The sequence below is a fragment of the Macrobrachium rosenbergii genome, chromosome 25 (assembly GCF_040412425.1).
Source record: "Macrobrachium rosenbergii isolate ZJJX-2024 chromosome 25, ASM4041242v1, whole genome shotgun sequence".
Lineage (NCBI taxonomy): Eukaryota > Metazoa > Arthropoda > Malacostraca > Decapoda > Palaemonidae > Macrobrachium > Macrobrachium rosenbergii.
The window spans coordinates 22134044-22156543 of record NC_089765.1 but is presented as its reverse complement, the minus strand read 5'-3'; the positions used below and the strand labels follow the sequence as shown (position 1 = coordinate 22156543).

Here is a 22500-nt window from a genome sequence, read left to right as displayed (position 1 = left end):
TTATTGGTGACGAAAATCTACAATTGTATGTTCGTGTGAATGTGTATTATTACAGAATTAGATATGGGTAAACAGTATTGGGAAATAGAGCATAATTAGATATATAAAGAGTTTTTGTTTTTAATCTAGGTTCATTTCGGATATCTGCTGTTTTTATTATATGTGTAAATCTTCAAAAGAATCTACTGATCACTTTTATCTCTATCTGGCTAAAATTGATTTGTTATGATTTTCAAATGCCTTGGATTTATTATACACTTATTCCAAAAGACTGTTAACTCGGTAACGAAATTAATTTAAAGACGGTGAAAAATTATTCATCGACCAAAAGCTCCTTAAGATAATATAGATAGACCTAATTATGGATAATCTTTTTAGTTAGTAATTAAAAAGATTTTTCCAAAGTTGTTAAGGAAATTAGGAAAAAATACGAAAAATGATCCATACACTTTATTAATCAACTCCTTACCTGGTACTGAAGCATTTATAAAAAGGAGCTGAATAAAATGGTATAACAGTTTGCCGAGTCAATGATCTTAGAAGTCTACATTTGTGGGTATTGTCTCTTCTCGTAAAATTCTCCGTTGTGAAGTCTGTCTTTTTAGATATTATCTTTGCCCCCAAAAAACTCTTATTATCCAGTACATTAGCTTTTCTGCTAACATTTATCTTCAGACCATTGTTAAGTCAAGAGTACTTGAGAACCATTTTAGATAAACCTTTTTATTTCCTTGTTTAAACTAGTTATGAGTCGGAATAGTAATGGGAAGAAGGTACGGCGCAGAGTCACATACATAATTTAGGGGTTCCAAGTCCTTTAGTTTACTCGTAAAATGAGAAATACGTTTTTGGAAGCTTGGAATTTCTTAATTTTGCCCTGCTTGGATGTTAAATTTTCTATACTGATTTTTTTTTTTACATATATGTGATAGGTTGCTTTGTATGAGATAATCTGGTATCTAAACCAATTGGTCATGGCTCAACGGTATTCATTTTGGTTATGGGGAAAGACATTTAATAGCTGTAAATGGCGCAAAGTGCTTTTAAGATTTTCCATAAGACTATCATCTGAAATAAACTTAGAAATTACTCATATCACACAAAAACCTTCCTCCTGGGTCTTAAAAGACTTTTATGATCCCAACGAAAATGGTTTTAAATCAGTATAAATTTCATAGTCTAGGGCATCACATAATCATCACAGATTAACTGTCAGTGAACACCCATCACATATATATGCTCAAGATAAGTATGCCATGTTCGTCACACACAGTGCTATCTCTAATCTTGTGGATATTTGCCCAATTCCATGGGACAATAACACTCGTTATCTCAGTAATTATTATTTTTTCTTTTTTGTGATTACAGTACCAACGTACGTTATATACAGACATTCCTTATATCAGGGTGAAAACCCTCACTCATGAAATTTTCTGAATATGAGCTAAAATAATCCTGACTAAGCTTTTACAAACACAGGTAAATTACATCCCGTAAGTACATGCAGAATGTTAAGGTTTCTCATATTTCTGTTCCCGGGAACTGATGATTTATACTTCAAAATCATGGGAAGAAATACTTTGCATATATAGTGATTTTTCCATCAATAGAACATTTAGCTGGCAGGGCATCGATATATATAAAAGTTGTAATTCGATTTTTTGCCCAACATATTTCATACCACATCACAATGAAATTCTTTTTTTTCGAATACAATTAATAGGTCTTCTAGGAACCTGGTTATTGGTTTTAGAGTTATTTTCAAGAATGTGTCTTCCTACTTCGTAAAAAATGGTGCAGTTTATTTAATTAACATTTAGCTGTAAAAAATAAATCCTAAAAACAGAAGAATTTATACGAAAGTGCCTTTCCTATAAAAAAAAAACATTGAAAAACCTCATAAGAATATATATATCCTTTACAATAACTTTTTTCTATACCCTTATCAGAACCCCTCATAAAAAATATTTATCGATTACAAGTAACATTTTTCTATATATCCATATCAGAGGACCTTATAGAAATATATATCCTTTACAAGTGACCTTTTCCCATATCCTTATCCGAACCACCTCAACCACACGCAGCCAGCCAGCCGATACCCCCGTATTTCCTCGTTTCCCAGCTTGCCCATAGTTTCCGACAAGGGAATGTAATAAAGAACGAGAACCCGTCGGGCAAAAAACGAGAAGTATTGAAAATGAAGCGGAGGTACGACTCCATTTGTCTCCTGTGGCTTCTTGCACCAATTTCCATAAATATCGCATCTCCATTCTTTCCCATTCTGGTAGGGACTGCCGAGAACAGTTTGGAAATGAGGAGAGGAAGAGTTGTAGGGCAAGTGTTGCTGGCCTTAAAGTTCCCGTTTCTGGCCACAGCCATGAAGATTTAGGTCAGCTTGATTTATTATTAAAGCAGGTGGAGTGTTAGGGCGAAGGTACTGTACCTGCGTAACCAGAAAGATTGGGATTACGTCGGTAATAGGAATAGTTGGCGTGAGAAAACCAACTGGAGAAAACCAACTGGATAATATATACACACAATATATATATATAATATTATATATATATATATATATATATATATATATATATATATATATATATATATATATATATATATATATATATATATATATATATATATATATATATATATATATATCTTCTAAAAGACAGGGTAAAACATGAACACATCGGCAACGTAAAATCCCAGATTTGATTCCCAACCAGTGTTATACCATTCAGGTATAATCCGATAAAATCCCCTGCCTCTTTTGACCAAAAGAGTAAATTACGTACTTGCCCTTTAGTCGACTGTGGTGGGTAACAACTAGATGGATGATGGGGGGGGCTTACAACCACATCTGAAAAAGGGGTTTAGTATACATTTTGAGGGTAATTGACCGAGTATGGTGTACATAAAATCCGCATGTTGTCACTACTTGTTGAATTTCAAGGATACAACACTTCAAGACCATTTTACCCCTTAAACATATTATTGCTGACATTTTTATATATAAAATTATCAACGTAAATATGGGCTAGACCAGTGGTTCTTAAACTTTTTGCCTTGCCCCACCCCCCTCTGCATTGTGTATAGACCCCGCCCCTACCCTTGAAATTTTTGCCAAATATAATCTGTAAACAATATGTTGTCTATTTGTATGCTATTATACTTATCATAACAATAAAAGACAATTCATAAATAAGATCTGAAATTAAAATTTACTTGTATTTTGAATTTTTGGCATGTTTTGAGATAATAATTAGAAAATATATGGAAGCAGTGATAACGTTTCTGGCAATTTTGTAATTAACATCACAAATTAAAAAAATAATAACCACCATCTGGCAACTCTGCTTGCCCCTTTGGAAGCTTCTGGCGCCCCCCAGTTTAAGAATCACTGGGCTAGACTAATCAAAATGCTTTAAATAAACATAAATTCTTAAAAAAACATATACTGAGATACTGAACCCCCCTGTGCTCATCGGTGCTTCTGTTGATGTATAATCCATCCCTGATGATAAGACGCCGCAATTTACCGAGTGACTTTGAATGAAGTATCATGTCGACAAAGAAAAGAGAAATTTCCATCGCCCTGTTTACCGCCGAGATGAGAAGTCCGTTGCATCTCGATGCTAGAATCGACAGGCCATTATTCACGTCATCATACACTTTGTCGAGAGCAAACGAACCCGTGATGGAAAAAATGAGCTGTTCGCCAATGCTTTCAAGAATGTGTTCTTACGCGTTCACAATTTATGAGTGGGGGAATGTTCTTTATAATATATTTAATAAATTTCAACATACATATTTTACAAGTTGAGTTATTCTTTAAAGTTCTGTCTTTATATTTATTTTTTTATCGCTTAAACACGCTTGCCTTTTTTTGTAGTTACAAATATTAGGTATATTTGATAAGTGCTTCTGCGTCGGCTGATATTCGAAGAATGATCCGGTTTAGAAACAACCAGAGTTTGTGTGTTTGTGTGTGTATTTGTATGTTTGCGTGTGTGTGTAAATGTATGTGTGTTTTTATTAGGCTTTGTCTTGCATATTTTTCCGTTCTTCAAATGGCATAGGTTTAGTTATGGATATGGAAATCTGTTTAGAGCAAAATAGAAATAGCGTTTCCATTACATGTGATCCACTAGCTTTGAAACACTATTTGAAATGTATAATTTTTATCACGGGATGAACATATGCATTACGTCTATTTCAGTCGAAAGCAGAATCGTTGTAATTCTTTGTAATTACATCAATGCTCGTTTTGTACTCTCTCTGTCTGTCTGTTTGCATGTCTGGGTCTCTCGTTTTCTCCCCGTGGGATGAGTGAATCTATCCTACATCCAAATACCTTTACAATATTAGTTTTTTCCAAAATGGCAACAGGAAGGAAAAAGTATCGCCACTAACACTACTGATTAGAAGACATAAAAACTTTTCCTTGAAAGAAGTTACCGAGTTCCTCTACAGTTTGAAAAAGATTTCGTTCCTTATTGGATGATTTGTTGGCGTTTCTCCAACAGTTGCACAAAGTTTTATTGATTCAGTGACAGGAGTGTGTATACAGTATATATATATATATATATATATATATATATATATATATATATATATATATATATATATATATATATATATATATATATATATATATATATGTGTGTGTGTGTGTGTGTGTGTGTGTATGTATATATATATATATATATATATATATATATATATATATATATATATATATATATATATATATATATATATATATATATATATATATATATATATATATATATATATATATATATGTGAGAGAGAGAGTGTGTGTGTGTGTGAGAGAGAGAGAGAGAGAGAGAGAGAGGGAGAGAGAAAATGGAAGAATGATGGCAAGGAATACAATAATTTAGAAAACTACGATAAGTAGGGGAAATAAGATAGGTAAAAGCTAAATGTTGATGTATAGGAAACAGGGAAGTTAGACAAGTTTAGCTAATAGATATAACGAAGTATATTATTGTATTTATAACAACATGCCTGTCCACCCATGCGTCTAGTAATTTCATGATAATTATTTATTTCCTCTTTTTTCCTCCTTTTTCAATAACGAGCTCCTTTCGGAGCCAAACTTTATATATTTAATTTGCGGAGAATTGAAAACCGTTCCTCAGGTTTTGCTTATTAGTATTATTATCTGAATTACGTGTTATATTTTTTAATAACTATAATGAAGTTAAATGAAATAAAGATGAAACCTATGAAGAAAGCATCTAAAATTTTGCTTATTAGGTTTACCATTTTTTTCCACACGCAGTTGATTAATTACAAAGCAAAATGGTAAGATTGATTTATGAACAATTTTGTTTAGGTATGATAATTATGTCATTTCCAGTGAGTTACACAGTTCATCAGTTATTTGTTCTTCTGGTGGTTTTAGTATAAAAAAAATTATTTACTTCCTTTTAGCATGAACGTTCAAATATTTTCGAAAAAATATAACGTAGGCCTATAAAAAATGAACAAGGTACAGAAAGAGAGGCAATAAATCGTGGTAAATGCCTCCTTACGGTGTTTCCCATAAATATTAGTCCTGAAATTTGCATTTACATTTTCTGCATTTGATATATTACCCCACTTCCATACATTTCTCCTTTTTTGATTGTTTTCTCCCACGCTTGATTTATACACGCATATGTACATGAACACGTCCTTGCATACATACATAACTTGCGGAAAAATTCTACTTATGAGCATATGGCTGAGATAGCTAATATTTTATATATATACATACATACATACATACATAGAGAAATAATTTGGTAAATATCTTATCAATGAAATTATTAATCTTTGTTTTTCATTGTATGCAAATATACGTCCAAGAGTTAAATATGGCCTCTCTATTTCTTCAAACATTTGCAGATATATTCAGTTTCTCTATTTCTTCAAATATTTGCAGATATATTCGGTTTCTCTATTTCTTCAAATATTTGTGGATATATTCACTTCCACAAGCATTGAATCCGAATGGGAAGTAAACAGAGAACTCAGGCATGGAATTCGAACACAGTTTTAAAATATGACAAATAATTCAGTTGTCCCAGACTTTCAAATTCCTTTTGATTTTGATTTTTTTTTGTATTTTTACTGAACCATTCTTGAATATCACCTTTTTTTTATGTCCACTTAGACTAAATCGTGATTTCATTAAAGACTTCTAGACATACTTCCTGAAGCCTTGAACTGGAATCAGAGGTAAACAGAGAATTCAAGCATGGAATTCGAACAAATAGAAAAATATGACCAAATTTTTCAGTTATCCCAGACTTTGAAAGTCTTGGAATTTTATTTTTTTGTCGTTTTTAATGAACCATTAATAAATTTATTTATAAATATTTTACATGTCCACTAAGATTTTATTTTTACTCATTAATACATTTGTTTTTATATTGACTAAAACGTTCGTTAATAAATTTATTTATAAATATTTTACATGTCCACTAAGATTAATCGTAATTTTTACTAAACTGTTAATAAATTTGTTTATTAATTTCTTACATGTTGACTGAACCTGTAAATCGTGAGTGCCACTCCTGTTGTTATTTCTTCTGTTCGTTAATAAATTTATTTATAAATATTTTACATGTCCACTAAGACCAAATCGTAATTTTTACTAAACTGTTAATAAATTTGTTTATTAATTTCTTACATGCTGACTGAACCTGTAAATCGTGAGTGCCACTGCCGTTGCTGTTTCTTCCGTTCGTTAATAAATTTATTTATAAATATTTTACATGTCCACTAAGACCAAATCGTAATTTTTACTAAACTGTTAATAAATTTATTTATTAATTTCTTACATGTTGACTGAACCTGTAAATCGTGAGTGCCACTGCCGTTGCTGTTTCTTCCGTTCGTTAGGACAAAGGACCGCAGTAAACTGCGAGGCTCGTCGGCAGGAACAGTGATATTTAGAAAATACAGTCCACTATTAACTGAAGCTAAACTACGACACCATTTGTCTGAAGTCGTATCTGGCCCCAATTACCATAAATATCGCATTCCCATTCATTCCCTTTTCCGCTGGGAGGGTTACGGGAGGCAGTACTGAGGTGAAAGAGTGGCACAGTCCTGAAGGTTTTATGGCCAATAGAATTCTTGGCAAGTGGTGTTGGTTTCTGGGTTTGCTGTTGCTGTCATCATTTTGTTCATTTAATTCTTATTTTTTTTTTGGTTTATGTGGATATCAAAACGTTCTAGTATTTATGTACTTCAGACGTTAATAAACATATATATATATATATATATATATATATATATATATATATATATATATATATATATATATATATATATATATATATATATATATATATATATATATATATATATATATATATATATATATATATATATATATATATATATATATATATATATATATATATATATATATATATATAGATATGTATATAATATATATATATATATATATATATATATATATATATATATATATATATATATATATATATATATATATTCACATACATACACTACTACGTACATGCATATATACATACATACATACATACATACATACATACATACATACATACATACATACATACATACATATATATAAATGTGTGTTCCAGAAAAAAAAAGACAAAGAAAACTGCCATATTTTCATATATAAACCGCTGAATCACGGATGAACTTTTTGTGTAGAAAAATTCGAGTTTCAGCCTCTTTATACACCGACACAGTTGGCCAGAATCATCGCTTACAACCCTTTAACTCCCGCTGTCTTTTTTTTTTTTTTTTTTTTTTTTACGTCTTTAACCTTCTGTCCAGTCCACACTGTTGGCTTCCCCTCTTCGTCCCTGCTAACAATTCAGAATTCTTTAGCTTTTTTCATTGACGCCCCACAATCCAAAGTACTATTCCTTACTCTACAATCGTTCTTGGTTCCCACAATCGCTTTCAACATTTCCAAACTCCAAGATTTGTTCACCAGTCCCTGAAGATTCTCTTCACTATTCCCAATCAGTACTACATAACCTATCATCCAAAAAAATCAACTATTCAATTTTCCATTCACATACCAACTTCACATTCACATAAACTGGTACCTACATATACATACTCTCCTTTCCATGGCTTCTCGTACTCCTCTCTCCATCAGCTATGCAGACATTTTGTACGGCTTTTTATATGTCTGCGAGCTTGCGTCATTGGAAGATCTATCTGAATGACACACTAAATGATGTGCTATTTTCAATTTTGTTTCCCTCTTCTTCGCACCGCTGTTGTTCACATCAGATTAACCTACTAACTTACCAACTGTGTGTGTATATACATATATATGTATATATATATATACATATATATATGTATATATATATATATATATATATATATATATATATATATATATATATATATATATATATATATATATATATATATACATATGCATGCACATGCACATGTATTGAGATGCGGAGTAGAAGGAGATACGTCTGATCGTTGTTTGGTTGAAGCAACTAGTCATATCGAGAGGAAGGGCTGAAAAGAATCAACTAGAGTTTAATAAGAAGGAAGTAAGAAGACTGCATTATATATGGAGATATTGAATGAATTAAAGGTAGGCTTACGGGCAGAGAGGTAGGAAAAATAGATGGTAAGTTTATACCTACCTTGATGAGGCCGTATGGAAAGCAATATCTGTTTGTGGCTATACAAATGTCCGAAGGCAAATGAAGAACAATAAGTGGCTGGACTAATGAATCAAATGCTTAAAGTCTGTGTGTGTGTGTGTATGTGTGTGTGTGTGTTGGTAGGAAGATAGATAACTCCACACATTATTGCAAAATGAACGGAGATTCTCAAGATAAGGTTTGTAAGATTGACACTCAGAATTATTCAGATCTTTTATATTTTATCAAAACTACACTCAAATGAACATCAATCCGAATATATTTAACTCATGGTATCGTTCCTCTGTTTTAGACGGTAACCAACTGTGCTCACAGACATATATTTGAAAGCAAAATTTGCTTTTAAGACAACAGAGTCAAGTACGAGAATGGACTTGCAATCAGTTGAGTAAATGAAAAAAAGAAATATAACTTTAATTCAGAAATATTACAAGTCTCAAAATAAAAAACACGTACACAAATTCTTTGGTGTCTTTATGGTAACAAAGCTGAAGACTAACAATATTTTACATTCAGTAAAAAATGTGAATATTCAAATTCAAGTCAACCACCCAGATTGTCTCTGAGAAGAGGTGAAAGCTATATAGTGTTGTGTTGGCCACAGTTTAAATTTTTTCTGTGGGTGTGTGTCTGTGTTTTTACGTGTGGATTTACATAGGCAGTGATGGAATAATTTCATATGCAAAATATTACTACAATCTTTTAAGAAAACTCTGCATGAGTAATTTTTATATGTCTGTGACGGAATTGTATTTTAATGCCTGAGATTTCTTCGTAAATTTTACTTGCATATATATATATATGTATGTATGTATGTGTATATATCTATCTATCTATCTCTCTCTCTCTCTCTCTCTCTCTCTCTCTCTCTCTCTCTCTCTCTCTCTCTCTCTCTCTCTCTCTCTATATATATATATATATATATATATATATATATATATATATATATATATATATATATATATATATATGTGTGTGTGTGTGTGTGTGTGTGTGTGTGTGTGTGTGTGTGTGTGTGTGTGTGTGTGTGTGCGTGTGCGTTGTGTGGGTGTGTGTGTATGTATTTAGTGCTAATTATCGTTCTCAGCTGATGGTAAAAGGGCCGATAGTGGGTTTATTGTGCTTATTCATGTTTATTACCACAGTCACTACTTTAGTTTCCAACGTTATTTGAATTTCGTAGAATTTGAACAGAATTGCAAAAATTATTAGCATTCTCGAACAACAGTGCTTATCTGTGCTTTCACCAGGAATAAAGGTTTCATATGTTCCAGAAAGGTTTGATTTCTTTTGTGTTGTGCCATTTAGTTCCATGAGTTATATTTGGCAAAAGATTCGGTTTTGAGTAGATGAGATTTTCATTCAAAGCTTTTTTCATATACAGATGGCTAAACAAAATAGTATTTTTCACTAAAACTAATTAAGTACATGTAATGTTGGCAGTATTTGTTCCTGGTCTTTCCAGTAATATAAAAAAAGTACTACCTGATGTAGTATATATTTTCGGTGTCGGAAACCCTGTTACTTGCCATCCCAGGTAACTTATAATCAATCAGTCATCCGTGAAAAAGAAAGACTAACCTATAATCAATCAGCCATCCGTGAAAAAGAAAGACTAACTTATAATCAATCAGTCATCCGTGAAAAAGAAAGACTAACTTATAATCAATCAGTCATCCGTGAAAAAGAAAGACTAACTTATAATCAATCAGTCATCCGTGAAAAAGAAAGACTAACTTATAATCAATCAGTCATCCGTGAAAAGAAAGACTAACTTATAATCAATCAGTCATCCGTGAAAAAGAAAGACTAACTTATAATCAATCAGCCATCCGTGAAAAAGAAAGACTAACTTATAATCAATCAGCCATCCGTGAAAAAGAAAGACTAACTTATAATCAATCAGCCATCCGTGAAAAAGAAAGACTAACTTATAATCAATCAGTCATCCGTGAAAAAGAAAGACTAACTTATAATCAATCAGTCATCCGTGAAAAAGAAAGACTAACTTATAATCAATCAGCCATCCGTGAAAAAGAAAGACTAACTTATAATCAATCAGTCATCCGTGAAAAAGAAAGACTAACTTATAATCAATCAGCCATCCGTGAAAAAGAAAGACTAACTTATAATCAATCAGTCATCCGTGAAAAAGAAAGACTAATTTATAATCAATCAGTCATCCGTGAAAAAGAAAGACTAACTTATAATCAATCAGTCATCCGTGAAAAAGAAAGACTAACTTATAATCAATCAGTCATCCGTGAAAAAGAAAGACTAACTTATAATTAATCAGTTATCCGTGAAAAAGAAAGACTAACTTATAATCAATCTGTCATCCGTGAAAAAGAAAGACTAACTTATAATTAATCAGTTATCCGTGAAAAAGAAAGACTAACTTATAATCAATCTGTCATCCGTGAAAAAGAAAGACTAACTTATAATCAATCAGTCATCCGTGAAAACGAAAGACTAACTTATAATCAGTCAGTCATCCGTGAAAAAGAAAGACTAACTTATAATCAATCAGTCATCCGTGGAAAAGAAAGATGATGTTCAGAAATTGTTTATGAAAATTATGGTTCTCATTCTAACGCATTTCTGTAATTTATTTATGTGGGTATATATTTGTAGGCTTAAAAGGTCGGGGTGGTTGACATGATTTTCATAAAAGTAAAAACTATATTTCTTCATATATGAGAGATTGTGACCAGTATCATTGTATCACAAACTGTTTCCATTGTTAGAAAATATATATACAATATGTGTAAAATTACATTTCTTCAATATCATTCAGACATACATAATCAAAGTTTATGATCCATACATCAGGGAATTCCTCCAATTTTCATTCAGTATGAAAATTTAAGTGACATCCCAAAGAGTCGTACGTTAAAACAGCAGTACAAGAAACGACTAACATCACTAGTGACATCTGGAGGGACTGACAAGAGTTCTTCTTGGGATTGGTTATAGAAACCGTGTCCGTGGCTTTAGCTTCTGTTGTCATCGAGTTCTCGATACTGACACAACGTTCCGGTCGTTTGATACAACTCTGAAGGACCTTTTTCAAGAGTACCCCCTTTGGCCAGAAACTGTGCAATCTGCTGCTCGTCTTCCAAAGAGGAGGGTCTTTCATGCGAGTACTCGAGGTTCTTACACACACTGTGCTCAAGAAGAGTGACTGAAAGAGGCATTCAGTTCTGGAATCGATAGCCTTTTTTCTACATTATCCATTGGCGAGTGAAGTATCTGAACTCCCCTAATTGATCCAGGGACGTAACTCGAGAGAACAACATTCTGTTGGCCTTGAACGAAGATGAATGCCAGGAGTACAATGAGGATAATCCCCCATACAGACGGTGGATTGGTCAGCATGGCAGCTCCTGTCTGCATTGCTGCTGGATGCTCGTCTAGAAATGTCAATAGAACAGATTTTAATTTAATACTTAACCATACTTAACTTTTATACAAGCACACACGCAAACACACAAATGATAAGTATATATAAAAGACAGGGAAAATGAGAATAGATAAACTTTCAGTAGGATGATACATCTTAAAATTAGAAATTTAGCTTTATTTCCAAAATTACTTCATAAATCTAAATATATATCCCAGTAGTGGAATGAGTGAGTAAAACCCTAAATATTAAAACTTGAAGCGTACTTAATTACCATTAAGCACGTGAAGGATGGTAGAAGCTGAATGAAGGTTCGAGGGCAAACACGTATAATTTCCATCATCTGAAGGTCGGGCCTTCGTAATGACAAGAGTTGAGGTAATACTCATCTCACTGCCTTGACCTCCCCTCCTTGAAACTGATATCTTCGCCCTCGGGTGGTCGTACTCGAGGAGTCTCTCGCCCGAGTGGTACCAGAAGATGTAATCTGGAAGCTGCACGGTGGAGCTGACTGTGCATTCCAGGCGTGCCGTAGAGCCCTTACGCACGTACTTGTCCACGTCGCCTATGACTTCAACTTGAGGGACTGGAAGTAAGGAAACGTTTTTGAATCAGCTTGAGGGACTGGACGTAAGAGTTACATTTTGAAACAACTTGATGGACTGGAAGTAAGGAAATATTTTGAATCAACTTGATGGACCGGAAGTAAGGAAATGTTTTGAACCAACTTGATGGACTGGAAGTTAGGAAATATTTTGAATCAACTTGATGGACCGGAAGTAAGGAAATGCTTTTAATAAACTTGGACTGGAAGTAAGGAAACGTTTGGACTAACTTGAGAGACTGGAAGTAAGGAAACGTTTTAAATTAGCTTGAGGGACTGGAAGTAAGAGTTACATTTTGAATCAACTCAAAGGACTGGAAGTAAGGAAATGTTTTGGGTCAACTTGAGAGACTGGAAGTAAGGAAATGTTTTGGATCAACTTGAGAGACTGGAAGTAAGGAAACGTTTTGAATCCACATGAGGGACTGTAAGTAAGAGTTACATTACGAATCAACTCAAAGGATTGGAAGTGAGGAAGTGTTTTGAATCAACTTGAGGGACTGGGAGTAAGGAAACGTTTTGAATCCACTGTAGGGAATGGAAGTAATATTTACATTTTGAATCACCTCATGGGACTGGAAGTAAGGAAACGTTTTGAATCAACTTAAGGGAATGGAAGTAAGAGTTACATTTTGAATCAACTTGCGGGATTGGAAGTAAGGAAACGTTTTGGATCAACTTGAAGGACTGGAAGTAAAAGGTATATTTTGAAGAATCAACTCAAGGGCTTGGAAGTAAGGAAATGTTTTGAATCAACTTGAGGGACTGGAAGTAAGGAAACGTTTTGAATCAACTTGAGGGACTGGAAGTAAGAGTTACATTTTGAATTAACTCGAGGGATTGGAAGCAAGGAAACGTTTTGGATCAACTTGAGGGACTGTAAGTAAAAGGTATATTCTGAAGAATCAACTCAAGGGCTTGGAAGTAAGGAAGTGTTTTGAATCAACTTGAGGGACTGGAAGTAAGGAAACGTTTTCGGTCAACTTAAGAGACTGTAAGTAAGGAAACGTTTTGAATAAACTTGAGGGACTGGTAGTAAGGAAACATATCGCAAGCAAGTTGAAAACAAGTCAGCGGCCGTAAATGGTGAACGAACATTTGACACATGCTGGATAGTCGTATGAAGCTCTGGTTAGAACTTCCAGTAAGTCGTCAACATGTATTTATCATATGCTTGACTGCATTTTGGACGCACCCTTAGAGTTCATTTTATGTTGTTAACATAACTAACAAAAGTCTGTGTAAAACAGGTTCAACTCAAATTCAGCTTCCCCTTCCGTGAAACCATATGAGCGCCCAAAAAATTTAATATAAACGTGAATAGCGGTCATAATAGGCAGGTAGGGGTCTGACAGATTATCCGTATGGATAATCCTAGGTTATTAATTTGAGTTAATTGTATGAGATTCAATAGCCTGATATTAATTGAGGTTAATTGCATGATAGCCAATCACTTTTATATTTATTTGATTACATTGAACAGATAATATTGTTATTTCTTTATCCTGAGTAATTTTATTGATATTACGTTTCTGAAGCATGATATAAATGTAACCATTATTAATATGATATGGTTTCCAAAGATATTGATGATGATAATGAATGAAATGGGAAAAGAAGAAGAATTAGATATTATTATTATTATTATTATTATTATTATTATTATTATTATTATTATTATTATTATTATTATTATTATTGCTGTTGTTGTTTTTGTATAATTTCACAAAGAATAATCTGAACGTTTATATCCTTGACAGACTGGCTTCCTTGGAACTAAATAATCTTATGGTAAAGTGGAGAAAACACAAAAAAAAGAGAAAGGTACATTAAACAAGTTAAAATGTTAAGCCAATACGGTTGAGAGTTCGAATTACCAAGCAAATGACAAATAGCAATATGACAGAGGGTATTGTATAACATGGCATTAATACATAGCCTTTTAAATTTCATGATACTCCCTGCACGACAGTTCTCCAGCTATTTTAGTAAACAGAACAAGTTCCATTTTCAGTTAGGCAATACAGTATCATTCTATCTCAAAAAGAGAATGGTGGTAGACTGAAACTGATGATATATATAACATTTTAAAGGGCTTAGTAACTGAATATGATATATGAGCTTCAATGTGAAATTGAACCTAATGGAAACGACTGTTATGGTAAAATGAACATATTGGTATAATTCGCGAAAATTTGTGTAGAGCCAAAAATTTCAGTGAATATCGGTGATGCCTAAGTAAATAAAGTGTCCGCTTTCTTGATATTTGCAATAATAATAATAATAATAATAATAATAATAATAATAATAATAATAATAATAATAATAATAATAATAATAATGGTAAAGAAATACACAATGGTGTAAATGTTAAAATATATTAGAAATATATACACAAACGTTTGTATATATATTTCTAATATATACAGTATTTACATTTACACCATTGTGAATTTATTCGTCCTTTTTATGGCTCATGCTATTACGAATTTTTTATGAATAATAATGATAATAATAATAATGATAATAATAATAAAACAACAACAATAATAATAATAACAATAATAATAATAATAATAATAATCGTAAATTACAGGTGTTTAAGAACATATACATATTAGAATTTACCTTTCATTATTTATAATAGTAGCAAATACTCCCATTAATTCCTTTCCTCGCTTCGAGTTTTAAAATATATATATTTTTATGGGTTACAGCCAGACTCACACACACATTATAAAACATTTTTATTTTTTTGGGTTACAACCTGACTCTCTCTCTCTCTCTCTCTCTCTCTCTCTCTCTCTCTCTCTCTCTCTCTCTCTCTCTCTCTCTCTCTCTCACATTACAAAACATTTTTATTTCCATATATATATTCACATACCAATGACATTCAGATGAACCAGCTTGGACATCTTAGGCTCGGTCGAAATCTGGCATTCATAGGTTCCGGCATCGCGCTCCTGGACATATTTTATGACGAGGGTCCAGGTCTCCGTATCCGGCATGTAATGTACGGTCAGCCGTTCGTCTCTTACGAATGTGTAGCGGTCGACCGTTAATATGTCAGCATCTCTTTGGCGGACCCAAGATACCTGTAGATAAGATGAAGAGGATGAGCTTTTTATGAGTTCGTAACCCTCTCTCTCTCTCTCTCTCTCTCTCTCTCTCTGTGTCTCTCTCTCTCTCTCTCTCTCTCTCTCTCTCTCTCTCTCTCTCTCTCTCTCTCTAGATTTTCATTTTACTCTACCACATATCATAATCTTTCTCTTGAATTTTAAGGGAAAAACACATAATTTTCTCCTTATCAGCATTCTCTCTCTCTCTCTCTCTCTCTCTCTCTCTCTCTCTCTCTCTCTCTCTCTCTCTCTAGATCTTCATTTGTCTCTACTCTCTCTCACAAACTTCCTCTCAGATTGTAAGCAAAGAAAATCCATAAATTTCTCCTTATCGACATTCTTTTCATTATCAATATTCTGAATGTCGAGAGTCTCTCTCTTTCTCTCTCTCTCTCTAGATTTTGATTTTACTTTAATACATATAATCTTTCTCTTGAATTTTAAGGAAAAAACACTTATAATTTTCTTCTTATCAACTCTCTCTCTCTCTCTCTCTCTCTCTCTCTCTCTCTCTCTCTCTCTCTCTCTCTCTCTCTCTCTCTCTTTCCTCATTTTTCTCTACTCTTTCTCACAGACTTCCTCTCAAATTGTGAGCAAAGAAAGTTTATAAATTTCTCCTTATCGACATTCTTTTCCGTATCAATATTCTGAATGTCGAGTCTCTCTCTCTCTCTCTCTCTCTCTCTCTCTCTCTCTCTCTCTCTCTCTCTCTCTCTCTCTCTCTTTAGGTCTTCATTTTTCTCTCCTCTTTCCCACAGCCTTTCCCTTAAATTTTAAGGAAAGAAAATTCTTAGCTTTCTACTTGTCGAGAGTACTTTAGGCGGTCTAATAACATCCCACAGGCTACCACAGCCCATCTCTGTGAGAGGTGCACTTGTTCTTGTGGAAGTTTTCTTTGAAAGATTTCTATCCACGATTCTAAACTTATGGTCTGAATGTCTTCAGGGCCCCTTATCCTGTTTAGTTAACCATGGGTTTCAGTTTTATTCAGGGTTAGCTTTTAACAGCTAGTTTTTTGTTTTTTCGATTCCAGTAATCTTCTTTTCAAGAGATCAGTATCTTCCTTCTTTGGGGATTAGGCTTTACTGTACTGTTTATCTTCTTTTATTTTTATTTGTTAATTTACTTGTTCATATCTCCATCATGCTGAGGTTTGACTTGAGTGTTAAGGGTTCCCGTTCTTACATACTGAGGCATTTAATCACTAAAGACTATTGTCCAAAGCAAAAATGTTGAAGACTTTTTCAGCTCAGTGGACAACATACAACCCAAATTGCATAACAGATTAAAATTGCATAACGGTTTATAAGATATGTTTCATAACAAGGGTTGCTGATGTAAGCAAAACGATGGATAACTGGATACATCTATGTAAAGTTGCTCTTTAAGAAATATTAATTTAAACTAAAGACCCATCTCTAACAAACCTATAATTATTTCATTACAGCCTTATATTTAATTTCCAGTGAAAAAGGTTCATGAATAAAATTGGTATACATTGTCATTGCGATAGCTTTGTCTTATGATTTTGCCTCTGTAAATCTATTTTGACACTGTGAAGAAACATTATGAAGATTTTGTCTGTAAAAGTATTTTGACATTTTAGACATTATGAATATCAAGTTCTAAAAGAAGCTTTTACTCATTAAATGAAATATAATAACTGATCTTAAAATGAAATATAATAATTGCTATATTTTTCATTCAGTTAGCTCGTTGTAAGTTATTATTTCAATGTGAAAGTAAACATTTATGAATCTATCTGCAAATATTATAGCAGGGAAATAAATTATGTAACTTTTTTGTTTATTAATTTATATTTTGGGTAATTTTTAAAATTCAAGCAAGTGCATCAGTTTTATCATATTAGTAACTAATTGTTGATGTATCTAAGAACACCATATATATTTCAGCAAATAATCTTATTAAAAAAAGAACGTATTTTTCTAAAAAGAAAAGGCAATATAACCAAAACACCAATATTTTGAGACTTTGCTACTAAGTACCACACAAAAAAATAACTCCTTAATTTCTAAACGTCAGCAGTCTTACCGATTTGTCTCCAAGTTGCTTGACAGTGCAAGGGAGGTATGCAACCGTATTCTGATGAACTGTGATGTTTGTAGGCAGAGGAGAAGGAAAATATGGCCCCATGTAAAGACCAGCTCCGGCCTGGACTCCCATTATCACGAAGGCTAAAGAATGACACAGGGGTTCAAAGGACTGTTATTATGTAGGCTAAAGAATGACACAGTGGTTCAAAGTACTGTTCATAAATAGGATAAAAAATGACACAGGGGTTCAAAAGACTTATTATATAGGATGAAGAATGACACAGGGGTTCAAAGGACTGTTATTATATAGGATAAAGATTGACACGGGGGTTCAAAAGATTGTTATTATATAGTATAAAGAATGACACAGGGGTTCAAAGGACTGCTATTACACAGGATAAATAATGACAGTGGTTCAAAGGACTGTTATTATATAGGATAAATAATGCCACAGTGGTTTCAAAGGACTGTTATTATATAGGATAAAGAATGACACAGGGGTTCAAAGGACTGTTATTATATAGGATGAAGAATGACACAGGGGTTCAAAGGACTGTTCTTATATAGGATAAAGAATGATACAGGGGTTCAAAGGACTGTTATTAAATAAGATAAAGAATGACACAGTGGTTCAAAGGACTGCTACTACATAGGATAAATAATGACAGTGGTTCAAAGGACTGTTCCTATATATGATAAAGAATGACACAGGGGTTCAAAGGACTGTTATTATATAGGATAAAGAATGACACAGGGGTTCAAAGGACTGTTAATTTATAGGATAAAGAATGACAGTGGTTCAAATGACTGCTAATATATAGGATAAATAATGACACAGTGGTTGAAAGGACTCATTATACAAGATGAAGACTGATACAGGGGTTCAAAGGACTGTTATTATATAGAATAAAGAATGACACAGGGGTTCAAAGGACCGTTATTATATAAGATGGAGAATGACACAGGGGTTCAAAGACTGCTATTACATAGGATAATTAATGACAGTGGTTCAAAGGTCTGTTATTATATGGATAAAGAATGACACAGGGGTTCAAAGGACTGTTTTTATACAGGATAAAGAATGACACAGGGGTTCAAAGGACTGTTATTATATAGAATAAAGAATGAATCAGGGGTTCAAAGGACTGTTTTTATATAGAATAAAGAATTACACAGAGGTCCAAAGGAATGTTATTATATAGGATAAAGAATGACACGGGGGTTCAAAGGACTGTTATTATATAGGATGAAGAATGACACAGGTGTTCAAAGGACTGCTATTACATAGGATAAATAATGACTGGTTCAAAGGACTGTTATTATATAGGATAAAGAATGACACAGGGGTTCAAAGGACTGTTTTTATACAGGATAAAGAATGACACAGGGGTTCAAAGGACTGTTATTATATAGGATAAAAAATGACAGGGGTCCAAAAGAATGTTATTATATAGGATAAAGAATGACACAAAGGTTCAAAGGACTGTTATTATATAGGATAAATAATGACACAAGGGTTCAAAGGACTGTTATTATATAGGATAAAGGACGACACAGTGGTTCAAAGGACTGTTATTGTATACGATAAAAAATGACGCTGAGGTTCAAAGCACTATTATTATATAGGATAAATAATGCTACAGGGGTTCAAAGGACTGTTATTATATAGGATAAAGAATGACAGTGGTTCAAAGGACTGCTATTATTTTTAGTGAAATTCACTGTTACGTAAATAGAAAGCATAATCATGTTTTATCACTTCAAAAATTGAATCAACCTCATTATTAATCATTTGTTATTGAGGGAAATTTATACTCATATATGAAGTAGAACTAATGTAAAGTATTTGATAATTCACTTTGAATAATTAGTTATGTATGACAGGTCTTACAGGAGAATATTGATTTCATAATGAGTATGGGAAACCAACATGTACACATGAACAATTATATACAGTGTTCACATACACACATATATATATATATATATATACATATGTATATATATATATATATATATATATATATATATATATATATATATATATATATATATATATATATATATATATATATATATATATATATATATATATATATATATAATGAATGAATGTGTGCGTTTGTGTGTATGTATACCACGTACAATAATTACATATGAATAAAAAGAAGGAGCTCACCTATTAAAAAACAAAAGAATAAGAAAAATCTCAAACTTGTCATCTTGGTCTTCGTATATCTGTAGCTCTTCACGTTTCTTCTTACTTAGGGGAGAGCAGAATGGGAGTGGTCCTGGTATTTTTCACTCGTATTCCAACGATTCCAAAAAGTCTTTTCACAAGTAACTTATAACCATCATTATTTTGTAATGTATTCCTCGAAACGTTTCATTGGTTACAGTTTGATATAAGTGATATAAGTTTTTATTACATTGCATTTATGCCACTTATTATTTTCACGTAACCTAATATTTAATTTTGCTCTTGTTTTGTCGTGCTCAGTTACGTTAGCAAAAAATTCACAAAAGAACAAAATCACGTTTTCCAGCACAGTCAACTTTTCTCGGTCTTTGTGACTTGTAATTATAGTTATTAGGTTACTTAAGGTAACCAGATTTTATATTTTTCTTTTCGCTGTAGAGTTGTATAAATTTTTTTCCTCAAACTTAATTAGAGCACCTTGTCCAGTTTTTTGGGATACTTTCACAATTTAGGGAACTACTACTACTCTTTGTTGTACATCATTTCATGGCCTCTGTTTACCTGGAACAGAGAAAATATCCATTAATAATAATAATAATAATAATAATAATAATAATAATAATAATAATAATAATAATAATAATAATAATAATAATAATAATAATAATAATGTACTTAGATCTATCCATCGTAATGTATCTATAATATGTTATCAATTTACCTTCAACATTGCAGAACAATTTATGAAAGACAGGTGTAGATATATATCAAACCATTCAGAAGTAAATGCAATTTTATTTTATGTTTTTGAACAAAGGAAATTTGTTTTATAACAACAAGGAATAATGGGTCACTATAATTACCGATATGCCCGTCTCTCTCTCTCTCTCTCTCTCTCTCTCTCTCTCTCTCTCTCTCTCTCTCTCTCTCTCTCTCTCTCTCTCTCTCTTCTCTTAAAAATAAAAACAAGGTTCTTTAAGACTTTTCGGCCCCAGTGTGTCACCTACGACCCTCTTCTCGCCTTTTATAACCCGGGATTATTGCACGGGCGGGAGTCACTTTGTCTCCAAATTAAGATAGCTGAACATTTTTCATGAAAGTCGGGATTTTGCTCCTCATAGTCTTCCTAGTAACTAGTATCATACACCCTCTAAGACTCTTATTATATATATATATATATATATATATATATATATATATATATATATATATATATATATATATATATATATATATATATATATATATATATATATATATATATATATATATATATATACATATATATATATATATATATATATATATATATATATATATATATATATATATATACTGTATATATACATACATATGTATACATAGAAATAATCAACACAATCACGTGTGGAACAGAAATAAATTTCTGACTCACGTCAGGATCGAACCCAGGCCTTTCAATTGAAAGGCAAGGGCGCTGCCCACTAGGCCATACTAGAATTGAAAGACCTGGGTTCGATCCTGATGTGAGTCAGAAATTTATATGCATATATATGTATGTATACACACACACACACACATATATATATATATATATATATACATAGAGAGAGAGAGAGAGAGAGAGAGAGAGAGAGAGAGAGAGAGAGAGAGAGAGAGAGAGAGAGAGAGAAGAATACACCCTCGCGTGTGATCTGAGGATTTTACTGCTCTTGGTATTTTTAATGAGGAATTATTGCTGTGAACTTCTAGTCGTTTGGAATATTTTTTTTATATATTATTTTTCCCGTAAAGTGTAAAATGTTTCTTTCTTTTTAGTTTTTTCTGTATGGCAATTTTCCCACTTAACTTTCAGTAATGTTCAGTCTTGACGCCAATAACCTTTGTTAAGAAAAGTTTGCTTCGTTTTCCATTTGAATAATAGCTGTGTCTTTGTTTTTATTTTTACATCGAAAACTGCATTGAGTTCTTAGACTTGAGAATGTTTTCATGTAAGAAAAACGAAGTTTGCATATGAAAAAAATTGCGATAACAATAGAAAGTTATATTGTGAAAAAGCAAAAATCTGTTATTGGAAAATGTAAAAAATAATGAAAATATAATGAAAAACTGTGACTCAGGATATAAAAGCTAAAAGTAAGTAAAATCGACATAAAGTTAGTTCTTGGTTCGTTCAAGTATAAATTTGATTGACCATAACATTGTTGTTATTCCCGAAGAATAATACCATGAAAATTAAATACAACTTAAATTCAAACAGTAAAAAAGTATCAATTTTAATCGATAATAATAAGATCTTTTCTTGAAACAACCGAGCAAAATAAATATCCTTTTTATTAACATTACGTCTTTCCACTTGTCGCGTATTCATTTGAATTATTCCACATTTTCTTCTGCACTCTTTTGGATTGGGCTTTC

At 32.3% G+C, this 22500-nt stretch overlaps 1 protein-coding gene and 1 long non-coding RNA gene across 5 annotated transcripts in view; one reads left to right on the top strand and one right to left on the bottom strand.

The window, feature by feature from the left end:
- The window catches only part of LOC136852445 (uncharacterized), a 123221-nt gene that overhangs the window by 43429 nt on the left and 57292 nt on the right, over positions 1-22500 (top strand). The gene's annotated exons all lie outside the window — the stretch shown is intronic.
- Positions 11085-22500, bottom strand: part of LOC136852443 (transmembrane and immunoglobulin domain-containing protein 1-like) — a 23339-nt gene continuing 11923 nt past the window's right edge. For all 4 annotated transcript variants that reach the window (XM_067127071.1, XM_067127072.1, XM_067127069.1 and 1 more), the window contains exons 2-6: positions 20083-20664; positions 17902-18044; positions 15615-15825; positions 12401-12712; positions 11085-12136 (exon numbers count right to left, since the gene is read on the bottom strand). In XM_067127071.1, the coding sequence (XP_066983172.1) occupies positions 11895-12136; positions 12401-12712; positions 15615-15825; positions 17902-18044; positions 20083-20125 (951 nt within the window). In that variant the 5' untranslated portion in view covers positions 20126-20664 and the 3' untranslated portion in view covers positions 11085-11894. The remainder of the gene's footprint in view (positions 12137-12400; positions 12713-15614; positions 15826-17901; positions 18045-20082; positions 20665-22500) is intronic.